Source organism: Saimiri boliviensis, chromosome 15 (genome assembly GCF_048565385.1).
Source record: "Saimiri boliviensis isolate mSaiBol1 chromosome 15, mSaiBol1.pri, whole genome shotgun sequence".
Lineage (NCBI taxonomy): Eukaryota > Metazoa > Chordata > Mammalia > Primates > Cebidae > Saimiri > Saimiri boliviensis.
In genome coordinates, this window is record NC_133463.1 from 72,104,259 (window position 1) to 72,119,157 (window position 14,899).

General features: G+C 44.1%; 1 protein-coding gene across 1 annotated transcript in view; it reads right to left on the reverse strand.

Moving 5' to 3' along the window:
* The window catches only part of ATAD2 (ATPase family AAA domain containing 2), a 69,585-nt gene extending 59,059 nt beyond the window's left edge, over window positions 1–10,526 (reverse strand). The window contains exon 1 of the mRNA XM_003933091.4: window positions 10,227–10,526. Coding sequence (XP_003933140.1) covers window positions 10,227–10,397 — 171 coding nt within the window. The 5' untranslated portion in view covers window positions 10,398–10,526. The remainder of the gene's footprint in view (window positions 1–10,226) is intronic.
* Between the last annotated feature and the right edge of the window lie 4,373 nt (window positions 10,527–14,899).

Genomic DNA, 14,899 nt, shown 5'->3' on the forward strand with positions numbered 1-14,899 from the left:
TGAGTCCCTGATCCCATCCCAGGCTGGCTTTACTGTTGTTACATGAATCTATTTAACAAATTGCTGAATGTATTATATATAGGTTTGCTGCAAATTTTTCTGATGTTATAATTACCTCTAGATGAATTATCTTCTTGTGTATATCCTATTTCCTAAGAAAAACTAGAACAGGTATTAAATTGAAGCCATCTAATTCCCAAGACGTAAGTTAAACACTGTTAACAGTAATTAACACTGGATGACAGAGATGGGGACTTTCGCTTTCTATTTTTCACATTTTCACATATACTATCAGAAAAAATTTCCAAAAAAGTAAAAAACAAAGAGAAAACAAACTTAATCTGAAACTTTAACCTGGAGATGTAGTATTCCCATTTATTTTTTGGCTAAAATCTACTTTAATATTGAGAGCATTGGTAGTTTTTAAAAATGAAGTTTTAAGAGAGGAAACATATGTATTTTGTTAAATTTTAAGCCTCTCACGACTTGGCGGAATCAGTTAAGTTCGCATAGAGAAAAAGCAACAATAACAAAAAATTTTTCCTAAAGTAGACAGTTACATAATAAAAATATTCTAAGTTATTTTTCACAGAAGACAAAGCTTATTAAAGCTTTAAACTCAGGCCAGGCCGGGCGCGGTTGCTCAAGCCTGTAATCCCAGCACTTTGGGAGGCCGAGGCGGGTGGATCATGAGGTCGAGAGATCAAGACCATCCTGGTCAACATGGTGAAACCCCGTCTCTACTAAAAATACAAAAAATTAGCTGGGTGTGGTGGCGCGTGCCTGTAATCCCAGCTACTCAGGAGGCTGAGGCAGGAGAATTGCCTGAACCTAGGAGGCGGAGGTTGCGGTGAGCCGAGATCGCGCCATTGCACTCCAGCCTGGGTAACAAGAGCGAAACTCCGTCTCAAAAAAAAACAAAAAAAAGAAACAAACAAACAAACAAAAAAAACAACTCAGGCCAGGAGCGGTGGCTCACACCTATAATCCCAGCACTTTGGGAGGCCAAGGCGGGTGGATCATGAGGTCAAGAGATCAGACCATCCTGGTCAACATGGTGAAACCCCGTCTCTACTAAAAATACAAAAATTAGCTGGGCATGATGGTGCACGCCTGTAGTCCCAGCTACTCAGGAGGCTGAGGCAGAAGAATTGCTGGAACCCAGGAGGCAGAGGTTGCGGTGAGCTGAGACTGTGCCATTGCACTCCAGCCTGGGTAACAAGAGCGAAACTCTGTCTTAAAAAATAAGAAGAAGCTGCTTTAAATTCAGCTGGGTGCAGTGGTTCAGTCTGTAATCTCAGCACTTTGGGAGGCCGAGGTGGGCGGATCACAAGGTCAGGAGTTCGAAATCAGCCTGACCAACATGGTGAAAGCCCATCTCTACCAAAAAATTACAAAAATTAGCCAGGCGTTGTGGCGCATGCCCCTAATCCAGCTACTCAGGAGGCTGAGGCAGGAGAATTGCTTGAACCCTTGAACTCGGGAGGCAGAGGTTGCAGTAAGCTGGGATGGCGCCATTGCACTCCAGCCCTGGCAACAAGAACAAAACTCTGTCTCAAACAAACAAAAAAAAGCTTTACATTTTTTAGAAAGTTTGTTTGGGGATGGAGGAGCCCGTTGTTTGAGTCAATTCAAATACCAATTCAACAAATAAGGTTTAAATAGGATATACTCAATACAAATTTGGGGCTCCTTGAAAACTTAAACAGCAGTATATTCTAATAGACAATGGTATACAGGTTATACCATTATAGTTGTGCTATCCTTCCAGCTTTGTCTTTAAACATGAGTTTAAATCACCTCACAATCGATCTACTCTGTAAACTCCAATTTAGTTTCTACCTCTATAGCTCTTGCAGTATATTCACAACTAACTCCCAATAACTAAATCCAATAGCCTTTTCTCTACTTCACTGACTTCTACAGAATTGCTCACTACCTTCTTTATTTATTTTCAGAGATAGGATCTTGCTCCATCACCCAGGCTGGAGTGCAGTGGCACAATCATGGCTTACTGCAGCCTTAACTTCCTGAACTCAAGAGATCCTCCTGTCTCAGCCTCCGAAGCAGTAGCTGGAACTGCAGGTATGTGCCACCATGCCTGGCTAATGCATTTTTTTTTTTTTTTTTTTTTTTTTTTTTTTTTAATTTTGAGATGGAGTCTTGCTGTCACCCAGGCTGGGTGCAGTGTTGCCATCTCGGCTCACTGCAACCTCTGTCTCCCGGGTTCAAGCGATTCTCTGCCTCAGCCTCCTCAGTAGCTGGGACTATAGAGGCAGGTGCCACCAACCCCAGCTAATTTTTGTATTTTTCGTAGAGACAGGATTTTGCCACATTGGCCAGGCTGGTTCTTGAACTCCTGGGCTCAAGTTATCTACCTGCCTCAGCCTCCTAAAGTGCTAGGATTACAGATGTAAACCACCACACCCAGCCTATTTTTATTTTAGAGATTGGGGTGGGGGGTTCCTCACTATGTTGCTCAGGCTGGTCTTGAACTTCTGGCTTCAAGCCCTCCTACTTTGGCCTCCCAAAGTGCTAGGATTAGAAGTGTGAGCCACTGTGACTGACCATTACTTTCTTAAACGCTTTGATTTCTTGGTTTACCTAATATTCTTGGCTCCATGATTCAACTTCTCATTTTTAAAATATAGGCATTGCTTCAGACCTCCTTAATTATTTTTGTGATTTGCTGTTTTCTATTCATCCTCAAGGATAAGTAGTCCTAACCTCTTAGGAATTCTGCCATAATACTCCCAAAGGTCTATACTCACTTCTTTAGCTGGAAACAGCACTGTCTTCCCTCCCTGTGTTCAAACAACTCTCAGATCCTGTGCTGTATTATTTGGCATTTTTCTCCACTCCTACTACTACTGCCTTAACTTAAACTCTAGTTTTCTGTTTTGGTATATGTGATTAACAATGCATTAGTTAAGAACCCAAACTCTGGAGCTAAGAGTGCCTAGGTTTGATTCTTGGCACATCACTTAAAGCTGTGTAATCTTGTGCAAGTCATATAAGGTCTCTGTGTCTTAATATCCATATACTAAGGCTATCCATATACTAAGGATCTAGTAACCTAGAATACTTAGTATATGGATACTAGGTACTAAGAATCTAGTAATGAGGATAATAGTTTATAAATAAAGAGAAATATATGAATCTATCAGGTACTCTGCCTGGCACATAGCAACGGCTATGTAAGTGGTAGCTATTACCATTACAATCTTTTTTTTTTTGAGACAGTCTCGCTGTGTTGCACCTAAGCTGGAGTGTAATGGCACAATTTTGGCACACTGCAACTTCCACCTCCTGGGTTCAAGCAACTCTCCTGCCTCAGCTTCCTGAGTAGCTTGGATTACAGGTGCATACCACCACATCCCACTAATTTTTGTATTTTTAGTAGAGACAGGGTTTCACCTTGTTGGCCAGGTGAAACTGGTCTCGAACTTCGGACCTCAAGTGATCCACCCTTCTTGGCTTCAGGCCTGAGCCACCATAATCAGTCTACTGTTATAATCTTTTTAAACTGGTCTTCTAAGCTCTAGATTTGTTAACTATAATCCATCCTAAAAACTATCTCATCAGATCCTTGCTTTAGCCCTTCACTGTTTCCCAAATAAAGCTGTAACTTCTAAACCTAAAATCAAGGGCCCTTTCTTGTTTATGACTAAATACAGAGCTGCCATGTCACCCAACTCCAGGGAGCACCATTCATTGCCACACCCAAAAATTCCCTATCTATGCTTGATGATACTTCATTAAGCTGCATACTTTTCATTTTTCTGTACTGTGTTATGCTTCAAATTTTAAAAATCTCCTGTATGTTATACATATTGGTGTTGAGTTCTGAGTATCTTTCCAGACTTTTGAATCAACATACAATTTTTTAAATAGCATCTTCTACATACTGCAGCATGTTTTATTTTACCTAACATATGGAAGAATAAAAAGGTAGGTAAACGACCAAAAGTAGGCTGGGTACAGTGGCTCAGGCCTGTAATCCCACCTTGGGAGGCCGAGGTAGGTGGATCACCTGAGGTCAGGAGTTTGAGACCAGCCTGGCCGACATGGCAAAACCCCATCTGTACTAAAAACACAAAATTAGCTGGGTGTGGTGGTGGGCGCCTGTAATTGGGAGATGTTTACAGTTACTCGGGGGGCTGAGGCAGGACAATCGCTTGAACCCATGAGGCAAAGGCTGCAGTAAGCTGAGATCACGCCATTGCATTCCAGCCAGGGCAACAAGAGCAAAACTTCATCTCAAAAGAAAAAAAAATAGGCCGGGCGCGGTGGCTCAAGCCTGTAATCCCAGCACTTTGGGAGGCCGAGGCGGGTGGATCACGAGGTCAAGAGATCGAGACCATCCTGGTCAATATGGTGAAACCCCGTCTCTACTAAAAATACAAAAAATTAGCTGGGCATGGTGGCACATGCCTGTAATCCGAGCTACTCAGGAGGCTGAGGCAGGAGAATTGCCTGAACCCAGGAGGCGGAGGTTGCGGTGAGCCGAGATCGCGCCATTGCACTCCAGCCTGGGTAACAAGAGCGAAACTTCGTCTCAGAAAAAAAAAAAAAAAAAAAGAAAAAAAAATAAAACATAAAGAACCAAAAGTAATCTATGATCATCATCAATTAAAAAAACAACAGCACCCTACTCTCCATCCTTAAGTGACTCTTCAGCATGAGAAACAACCCTATTTTACAGAAACCAAAGAACCTCAGACCTGTGAAAGTACAGGAACAGACAATGGTTACTCTGATTCTGGAAGAAAAAGAAACTACAGAAAAGGTATCCAAAGCCATAAATTTGGTAGGATAAAATAAAAGTTTAAAAAAAACAAACTTAGAACACCACCACCACATTATTCAGGGAACGTATACAAGTCAGGAAAAAACAAAAAAACAAATCCATAAGCCCAGCTGAACGAGAGCATATTCCAAACGTAAAAATATAATGTAGTTAATAAATAGATGACTATAGGTAACTTCAGAACTTGAAGATAAGGTCAGCCTGATCAGAGATAATGGAAGGAGAAGGAAAAATAAGGTCAGCCTGAAATTAAGACTACAAAAAATTCAAGTCAATGAATCAATGTGAATAAATGTAACGACCCATAAAAGTAACCTATCTTAAGAAATGCCCTGTCAATAAATATGTGGCTGGGGAGGCTAGAAAATATCCAAATATAATCAGGGTGATCAGGGAGTAAAGTCTCTAAAATTCATGATTGATATAAACAGCAAGGTGTAATCCAATCAAACGTATTGAATATAGGTCTGTAATCCCAGCACTCTGAGAGGCCAAGGTGGGTGGATCACCTGAGGTCAGGAGTTTGAAAACAGCCTGACCAACATGGAGAAACCCCGTTTCTACCGAAAATACAAACTTTGCCAGGTGTGGTGGTGTTTGTCATAATCCCAGCTACTTGGGAGGCTGAGGCAGGAGAATCGCTTGAACCTGCGAGGGAGAGGTTGTGGTGAGCCAAGATTGCGCCATTGCACTCCAGCCTGGGCAACAAGAGCGAAACTCCACCTCAAAAAAAAAAAAAAAAAAAAAAAAAGTATTGAATGTAAAGCCCCCAAATCAAAAAATATTCCAATCACAGAGGCATGTTTCTCATTTTTGGTGCTAAAGGGCTCTTCAGTATGAATATATTACCCTAAAGGCCACCTATTTATTTGAATCCAATTGCATGCTGACTAAATAACACTGTGATTACAATTTGGTCTACACAGACACCTTGATGTATAGAAGGGAGGAGTACTTTGTCTCCAAAAGGTACAACGCCAGCTGGGAACCCTTGTGGGGATTCTACCCTGACACCCAGCAGAGTGCATTCTAATTGCTCAACCACCATACACCACAATATGGGATCTATGGCAAATAGTCTCTGTATATTGCTACTAGGTCTCCTCTGCTAGACTTATGTCTCTTTAGAGTAAGGACAATCAACAACAAATACTTAATACATACTTACTATCTGCTAGTTTCTGTTCTAGGTGCTGAAACAACATTGCCAAACAAAAAGTCAAAACCCAAATCCCAGTGCAGTTACATTCTGATTTGGGGACAGAGAAAAATACTTAAAAACAGAAAATTATAGAATATGTTGATGCCAGGCATGGTGGCTCACACCTGTAATCCCAGCACTTTGGGAGGCTGAGGCGGGTGGATCACCTGAGGTCAGGAGTTGTTCAAGACCAGCCTGGCCAACATGGTGAAACCCCATCTCTACTAAAAATACAAAAATTAGCCGGGTGTGGTGGTGGCTGCCTGTAATCCTAGCTACTTAGGAGGCTGAGGCAGGAGAATTGCTTGAACCTGGGAGGCAGAAGTTGCAGTGAGCTGAGATTGTGCCACTGCACCCCAGCCTGGGAGACAAAGTGGAACTTTGTCTCAAAAAAAAAAAAAAAAAAAAAGAAAATGCAAAACAGAATAAAGAGGAATGTTAGGTAAGTGGTATTAAGTTTAAATATGGGGCTTATAGTAAGCATCATTGCAAAGGTGAAATTTTAGCAAAGACTTGAAGAAGACTTCTAAATTTGAATCATAGTCACAGCTTACTATAAGGTGAATTTGGCAAGTTATTCAAGTGCCTCGGTTTTCTTATATACATTTTAAAAAAAAGATAATTTTACCTACCACATAAGGTTATAAGGACTGAGTTATTTGCATAATTTCTGGACCACACTAAAGTACTATAGCTCCCGAGGTTTTTTTTTTTTTTCAGTTTAAAATAATGTAAGATATAAATAAATAAATAAATAAAAGACTGGGTCATGTAGATATCCAGATGATATTCCCAGCAGAGGTACAGTAGATGGAAAGGCCCTGGTATTAAAGGAGTAGCTCTGCTAGTGTGGCTGGAATAGAGTAGGTCTTATAAAGGGCTGGGAGAAGATGTCATTACAGAGATAAAGGAGGTGGGAATGCTTAGGGCTGCTCCCAAATTTATAGACTTTTACTTAGATAGGGAGTTCAAGAGGATTTTGAGTGATCAACTGCTTTGACTTTTTAAAAGATTGACTGCATTAAGAACTGACTATTGGTGGGTGTGGTGGTTCACACCTCTAATCCCAGCACTTTGGGAGGCTGAAACTGAAGGACTGCTCAAGTCCAGGAGTTCGAGACCAGGCTGAGCAACACAGTGAGACTCCATCTCTACAGAAAAATTAAAAATGAGGCTAGGCACAGTGGCTTATGCCTGTAATCCCAGCATTTTGGGAGACCGAGGCGGCTGGATAACCTGAAGTCAAGAGTTCGAGACCAGCCTGGCCAATATGATGATACCTTATCTGTACTAAAATTACAAAAATTAGCTGGGCATGGTGGCATGTGACTGTAGTCCCAGCTACTCGAGAGGCTGAGGCAGGAGAATCGCTTGAACCCGCAGGAGGTTGCAGTGAGACAAGATCGAGCCACTGCACTCCAGCCTGGGTGAGAGAGAGACTCCATCTAAAAGAAAAAACAACATAAGCTGGGTGTGGTGGTGTGTACCTCTAGTCCCAGCTACTTAGGAGACTGAGGTGGGAGGATCACTTGATCCTGGGAGGCTGAGGCTACAGTGAGCTGTGATGGTGCCACCGCACTCCAACTTGGGTGACAGAACAAGACTCTGTCTCAAAAATAAATAAATAAATAGAACTGACTGTTGAGGGAGGGCGGAGCACCATATATATACATATATATATATATATATGTATATATATGTATATGTATATATAAATAGTGGAAAACAGGAAGGAGGCCAATCAAGAATCTATTTTAATAATCCAGGAAAGATAGCTAGGCTCAGTGGCTTACGCCTGTAATCCCAACACTTTGGGAGGCCAAGGTGGGCTGATCGCCTGAGACTGGGAGTTTGAGACCAGCCTGGCCAACACGGTGAAACAGTGTCTCTACAAAAAATACAAAAATTAGCCAGGCATGGTTGTGCATGCCTGTAATCCCAGCTACTCAGGAGGCTGAGGCAGGAGAATCGCTTGAACCCAGAAGGCGGAAATTGCATGAAGCTGAGATCACAGCACTGCACTCCAGCCTAGGTGACAGAGCAAAACTGTCTCAAACTAATAATAATAAATAAATAAATATTAAATAATCCAGAAAGAGATTACGGCTTGAACCAGCATGACAACACTGGAGGACATATGAAATAGTCAGACTTGGAATGTATTTTGAAAACAGAGCCAACAGAATTTGCTAATACACTGGATGTGAGAGGAGTCAAGAACAACCTAAGGTTTTTTACCTGAGGAACTGGGGGGGAAAAAAAAAAGGTGGCTCTTAACTAAAATTGACGATGGCCTCAATGGCTGACAATGACTGAGTCCTAACTATATGCTAACTGTTCAATTAATCTCCTTACATGTATGACCACATTTAATCCTCACAGCAGGAGGGTATCACCCCATTTAACAAGTATAGAAACCTGCTGATAACTGGTAAACCTGAGAAGCTGAAATTGAAATTCGAAATTAACAGTATTCCTAAGAGCCTATGTATTTGGTTAGGCGGGGTGGCTCACATCTGAAATCCCAGCACTTTGGGAGGCTGAGGTAGATGAACTGCTTGAACCTGGGAGGTGGAGGCTGCAGTGAGCCAAGATCGTGCCAATGCACTCCAGCCTGGGTGAGACAGACAGCAAGACCCTATCTTGAAGAAAAAAAAAAAAAAAAAAAACAAACGAAGAGCCTATTTTTTTTTTTTTTAGCCAGTATTCAATATATCATTAAGTATCATCATGTTCATAGGATCTAGTGTTATCCCGGACATAAATAATCAGTCAGTACCGAAACAGCTTTTCTGAAAACAGGTTAGTGAACCAAGTGACCAATTTCAGTGCAGAAGTGTTTGGTCTCTTCAGATCTCTGCCAATTCCTGGCACATGACTGAGAAACTAATCTTGAGTCAGGAAATTACTTGTCTTTTCAATTCAGAATCACAATTTCAGAGACTGAAGGACTATAGTTTTTAACCCATTCCCCTCAGTAGAGGAGCAACCAGAATGGGATGCCTAATCTAAATACAAGATTTTAATAGAAGACTTAAAACAAGACCCTGAAATCGTCTGCTAAACAGAAGAGGATGACATTGTCACTTTCACCACACAGTTCCCCGAGCCTCTCATTCCCACTCTGAAGTTCACAACCTTCTCTCGGACCCTGTCTTTCCTACTCCATGCCTACCCTCACTCACTCCAACACCTTCAATCCAACTATATGACTTGCTACCTTAACTTCATTAGCGATGCTTCCTCGATTTCTTCGACCTTCTCCGAATGCTGAAATCCCTCCATCTAGGCCTCTTTCAGCAGCTGGGGTGGGGAGGTGGATGAGAGGGGAGTAACTCTGCTCAGCTCTAACTCTGCCCTGCAAAAACCTTAACTGTACTTCAGACCTAGAAGCAGCACTTCTTTCACGAGGACCCTCCTCCCTTCCAAACTTCCCCTATAGACACTGTTGGTAACTGCAGCATGACGGAATAGAAAGGGGACGATTTGGGAGGCTAGCAATCTGAGAGCCAATTTTAGACCTACCCCTTCCTTACTGGTTACCTTTTTGAGTCCGTTTCCTCATCTGTCAAACAGATCTCACAACTATGCATTCTCAAAGGGTTGTGATGAGGCCTCGGGGCTGGGGCGGGGAGTGGGGGAGTGTTCAGGAAATGTGGGTCCTCATCCGTCTACGTTATGCAACCTGGTATTATTCACTGCGCTCTTATAATGGAACCCCTCCGGATCGTAAATGGAGGTCAGAAAACCTGAATTAATTACAATCTTTCCGTCCCTGTGCCCCCCTCCCCCCAATGTTTATGGCGCAGACCGAAAGCAGTCAGGGGATGCGTGCTGCCTCCAGGTAGATGCGAACCTAGGGCAGGAGCCTGGGCGATCGATCGGTCAGGGAGGGGGGTCGTGGGGGCGGCCGAACAGCCGCGGCTTGGCCCCAGACCGCACTCCACTCTGGCCGGCTTCGATTTCCTCTTGCGTAAAAGTAGGTGGTGACCAAATGCTTAGTCCTCTCCCGGCCAGCCTCAGCTCTGCGACCCGACCCGCAGCCCGTCGGGCTCCGATCCCAAGAGCTTCCATTTTACTCGTCCACGACCACACTCCTCCCGCGACAACTGTCACCCCGACCGGCGCCGCCCACCCTCAAACCCCTCCGGGCGCCGGGCTGCGGGCAGTCCCCCCGGGCAACGCCCAGGGAGCCCGCCTCAGGCCGGTACTCACACCCGCCTTGGCTGCGGTCACCGCGGGCTGCTTCTGCGCCGCGCCGGCCGAGCGGAGCCGCCTCCGGCCGATCTGCTCCAGGCTGAGGAACTCATTGGACAGGTCCAAGGAGTCCGTGGCCGAGGCGGCGGAGTGGTTCTGCAGCTCCAAGCTGCTGCGGAGAACCACCATCTTCTCTCTCTGACGGCCTTGGTGTGCGCGGCCGAAGAGGGATCTAGCTCCGAGCGGCCGCTGCTGGGTCTCTTCCGCGCTCCGAATTCTGGCGCCACAAGCTCCGCGCCAGCGGCCACGGCGCGCGCGCCCGGAATCCCTCCGCCGTCTGTCCCGCCCACGCCGCCGCCACGGAACAGAGGGCTCGAAACTCTCCCATTTGTAGAGCGAGGTAGGCCGGGCCGACGTGGAGAGGAACACGGGCCGGCAGTATCTAGGACCTGAGCGGAGAGTAGGCGGACAACGCTGACTTCTTTTTCTTCACATAGTTCCAGCTCACTGAGCTCGGCGGAGGGAGACGGCGGGAGCGGTGCGTAGACAGTTTGGAATTTTGGCGCGGCGACGGCGGAGGGGGAAGGGAAGCCTCCGCGCGCTCTGATTGGCTGGCGGGGCCTGGCGTCTCCTCCCCGCCTCTGTTGACACCTGCTTGCTGCTTCCCGCCGTCCTGAATTCAAATGCAAAATGGCCAGTCCTAGACTAGAGGGAAATAAAGAACTTGGCCTTTGACAGGTTTTGACTTTGAGCCTTAAGAGATTTCCTTCTTTCTTTCTTTTTTTTAAATTGAGGGCTTAACGAAAACAAGTTAACTACCAAAAAGAAAATGCAAGAAGCTAAAAGCGAGCCAGCTGAATGTGATCGTTTAGTTAGGACGTGGGTTCTGTACCCATCTTTGCCATTGGTCATCTCGCGTAGAAGATCTTAAACAAATTATTCACCTCTCCAGGTCCTAATTTCCTTAACTGGAAAGTAACTTCGATTATAATACCTAAGGCCCTAAAGTATTATTATTATACCTTGGAGCCCTGCTTGCACATAATAAGTGCTCAATAAATGTTTGCTGTTATCACAGAATACAGAAAATGGCTTCTCTAAGATGGCAATTACTTGACTACTTTGAAACCTTAGGTAGGGTGTCTCATGCCTGTAATCCTAGAACTTTGGGAGGCCAAAGCGTGCGGATCAACTGCAGTCAGAGTTCGAGACCAGCTCCTGACTTCAGCTAGATAACAAGCTGAATGATCAGAATGTGCGAGGGATCCTAGTGAAACAAACAAAAGCTATTTATTTATTTGGATAACTACGGTTCATTAATTTAATTTTAAAAATTGTTTTTGAGAGATGGTCTTGCTCTGCTGCCCAGGCTGGAGTGCAATGATTCCATCTTGGCTCGCTGCAACCTCCCCCTCCCGGGTTCAAGCAATTCTCCTGCCTTAGCCTCTGAGTAACTGGAATTATAGGTGCACGCCACTATTCCTGGCTAATTTTTTTTTTTTTTAATAATTTGTAGTACAGATGGAGTTTCACCACGTTGGCCAGGCTGGTCTCGAACTCCTGACTTCAAGTGATCCACCTGCCTCAGCCTCCCAAAGTGCTGGGATTACAGGCGTGAGCCACCGTGCCCAGCCCATTAATTTAATATTTGTTAAATATATAGTGAGTCTCTATTATGTGCCAGGCATTATTCTAAGCACTGGGGAGGCAGCAGTGAATAAAAAGAACAAAAATGCCCCCATGGAACTTAAACTCTAGTGGAAGGAGAAAGATAATAAACTAAATGTAAAAGTTTTAAGGTGGCATGCATTACAGAGAAATATAAAGTAGGGAAGGGGGAGGGAAGAGGGCAATTTTAAACAGGGTGACTGGGGAAGGCCTGGCTGAGAAATCTGACAAAGGCCTAAAGGTTAGATGGTTCTGGGAGAAGAGAGAATCAGGAAGCAGGAAGGGGAGAGCAGTGAGGCCAGTAAGAACAGTGCCACTGAGAGCAGAGCCTGCAAGACTCTGGGTCTTTGTTTGAAACTTTTGGGGGCTATTATTATAGCCCCCAAATTCACCTGTTCAAAACTCTGAGATGAAAAGACATCACAGGGTTTTGAACAGAGGTTTGACTTATTCTTTTTTTGTTGTTGTTTTTAAGATGGAGTTTAACTCTTGTTTCCCAGGCTGGAGTGCAATGGCAATCTTGGCTCACCCCAACCTCCACCTCCCAAGTTCAAGTGATTCTTCTGCCTCAGCCTCCCGAGTAGCTGGAATTACAGGCATGCACCACCATACCTGGCTAATTTTGTATTTTTAGTAGAGTCAGGGTTTTTCCATGTTGGTCAGGTTGGTCTCAAACTCCCAACCTCAGGTCTCCCACCTGAATCAGCCTCCCAAAGTGCTGAAACTACAGGTGTGAGCCCCCGTGCACTTGGCCTTATGCCAATTTTTAAAATAAACTGGGTTGTGGCTGCTGAATGATGAATGCAATGTTTGGGGACACATAAAAAGTTACTTGTTGTTTATCTGAACTTCACATTTAATTGGCAGTCCTGCTTTTTTTTTTTTTTGAGACAGAGTCTTGCTCTGTCTCCCAGGCTGAAGTGCAGTGGTGCAATCTTGGCTCACTGCAACCTCTCCCTCCCAGATTCAAGCAATTCTCCTGCCTCAGCTTGCCAAGTAGCTGGGATTACAGGCATGCATCACTATGCCCAGCTAATTTTTGTATTTTAGTAGAGATGGGGTTTCACAATGTTGGCCGGGCTGGTCTTGAAATCCTGACTTCAGGTGATGCACCCGCCTTGGCCTCCCAAAGTGCTGGGATTTCACACATGAGCCATTGTGTCCAGTGAGACAGATTCTTGTTCTGTCGCCCAGGCTGGAGTGCAGTGGCACAGCCACGGTTCACTGCAGCCTTGACCCCCAGGGTTCAAGCAATCCTCCCACCTCAACCTCCCTAGTACCTGGGACCACAGGTGTGTGCTACCACACCTGGCTAATCTGATTTTAGAGATGGAGTCTCACTATGTTACCCAGGCTGGTCTCAAACTCCTGGCCTCAAGCATTCCTTCCACCATGGCCTCCCAAAGCACTGGGATTACAGGTGTGAGCCACCATGCCCAAACAATTTTTCTGATTTTTCTTCCATGAATATGTATCACTTTTACAATAGAAAAAAACTTTAAAATAATTGTTTAACCAACATCAGTGAAAAAGGAAGAAACAATATTTAAAGTAGCACAGTTAAAAAAAAGTAGCACAGTTTACTATTACTTGGTTTAAAGATACTATATCCGGCCGGGCATTGCGGCTCATGCTTGTAATCCCATCACTTTGGGTGGCCAAGGCAGGTGGATCATGAGGTCAAGAGATTGAGACTATCCTGGCCAACATGGTGAAACCCCATCTCTACTAAAAATACAAAAAAATTAGCTGGGCATGGTGGTACATGCCTGTATCCCCAGCTACTTGGGAGGCTGAGGCAGGAGGATTGGTTGAATCCAGGAGGCAGAGGTTGCAGCAAGCCAAGATCGCATTACTGCACTCCAGACTGGTGATGGAGAAAGACTCCATCTAAAAAAACAAAAACAAAAACAAAAACAAAACTATATACTGTATATAACATCTCATTTGATTTGTTTATTCAGGAAATTTTAATTGAGCCCCCCATCTTATTCTAAGCATAGTCTGGGGTGCAGGGAATAAAGCAATGAACACTATAAAACCCTGTCTCCATGAAAAATACAAAAAATTAGCTGGGAGTTCAAAGATAGAATTCCCCAGGGAGTTTACATTCTAAGAGGTAGTCAGTGGATAAATAAGGAAATAAATAAACAAGGTAACTTCATTGTACCAAGTGGTATAAAGAAAATGAAACAGGGTTATGTGATAGGGAGCAGTTCGAGGACAAGGAGGAAAACATACAGTGGACTTGAAAGGTCAGTCTGAGGCCAGGCATGGCTCACACCTGTAATCTCAGTGCTTTGGGAGGCTGAGGCAGGCAGATTGCTTGCGGTCAGGAGTTCGAGACTAGCCTGGCCAACATGGCAAAAACCTGTCTCTACTAAAATTACAAAAATTAGCTTGGTGTGGTGGCACATGCTTGTAATCCCAGCTACTTGGGAGGCTGAGGCAGAAGAATCACTTAGGTGGAGGTTGCAGTGAGCTGAGATCACACCACTGCACTCCAGCCTTTGTGACAGAGTGAGACTCCATCTCAAAAATAAATTAAAAAGTGTGGAAAATTAAAGAGTTCCTCTTCAAAGTTTCCCTTGTGTTAAAGAATAATAATAATAAATGTTAGAAATAATAGTTTCTTTCAAAGACTAACTTTCTCCAAACCTTCTTTGAAGAAGTTTGAAGAAAGGAGTTTTTTTCTAATAACTCCTTGTTAAGCCCTATCCTATGTAGCTGTCAGACATAAGGGAGTAAGTACATTCTATATCCTTGTACTTTAACCAAGATATTTGTGCTAGACATGCTCACAGGCACATAGTACACTCCAGCCTGGGTGATAGAGTGAGACTGTCTCAAAAACAAGCAAACAAACAAACAAACAAACACTCAGAAATGTATTCTCTGATGGTTCAGGAAGCCAGACATCCAAAATCAAGGTGTTGGCCACATTGCTTCCTTCTGGGGGATCTGATTAAGAATCTATTCCATGCCTGTCTCCCAGCTGCTGGTGTCTGATCAGACAACCTTTG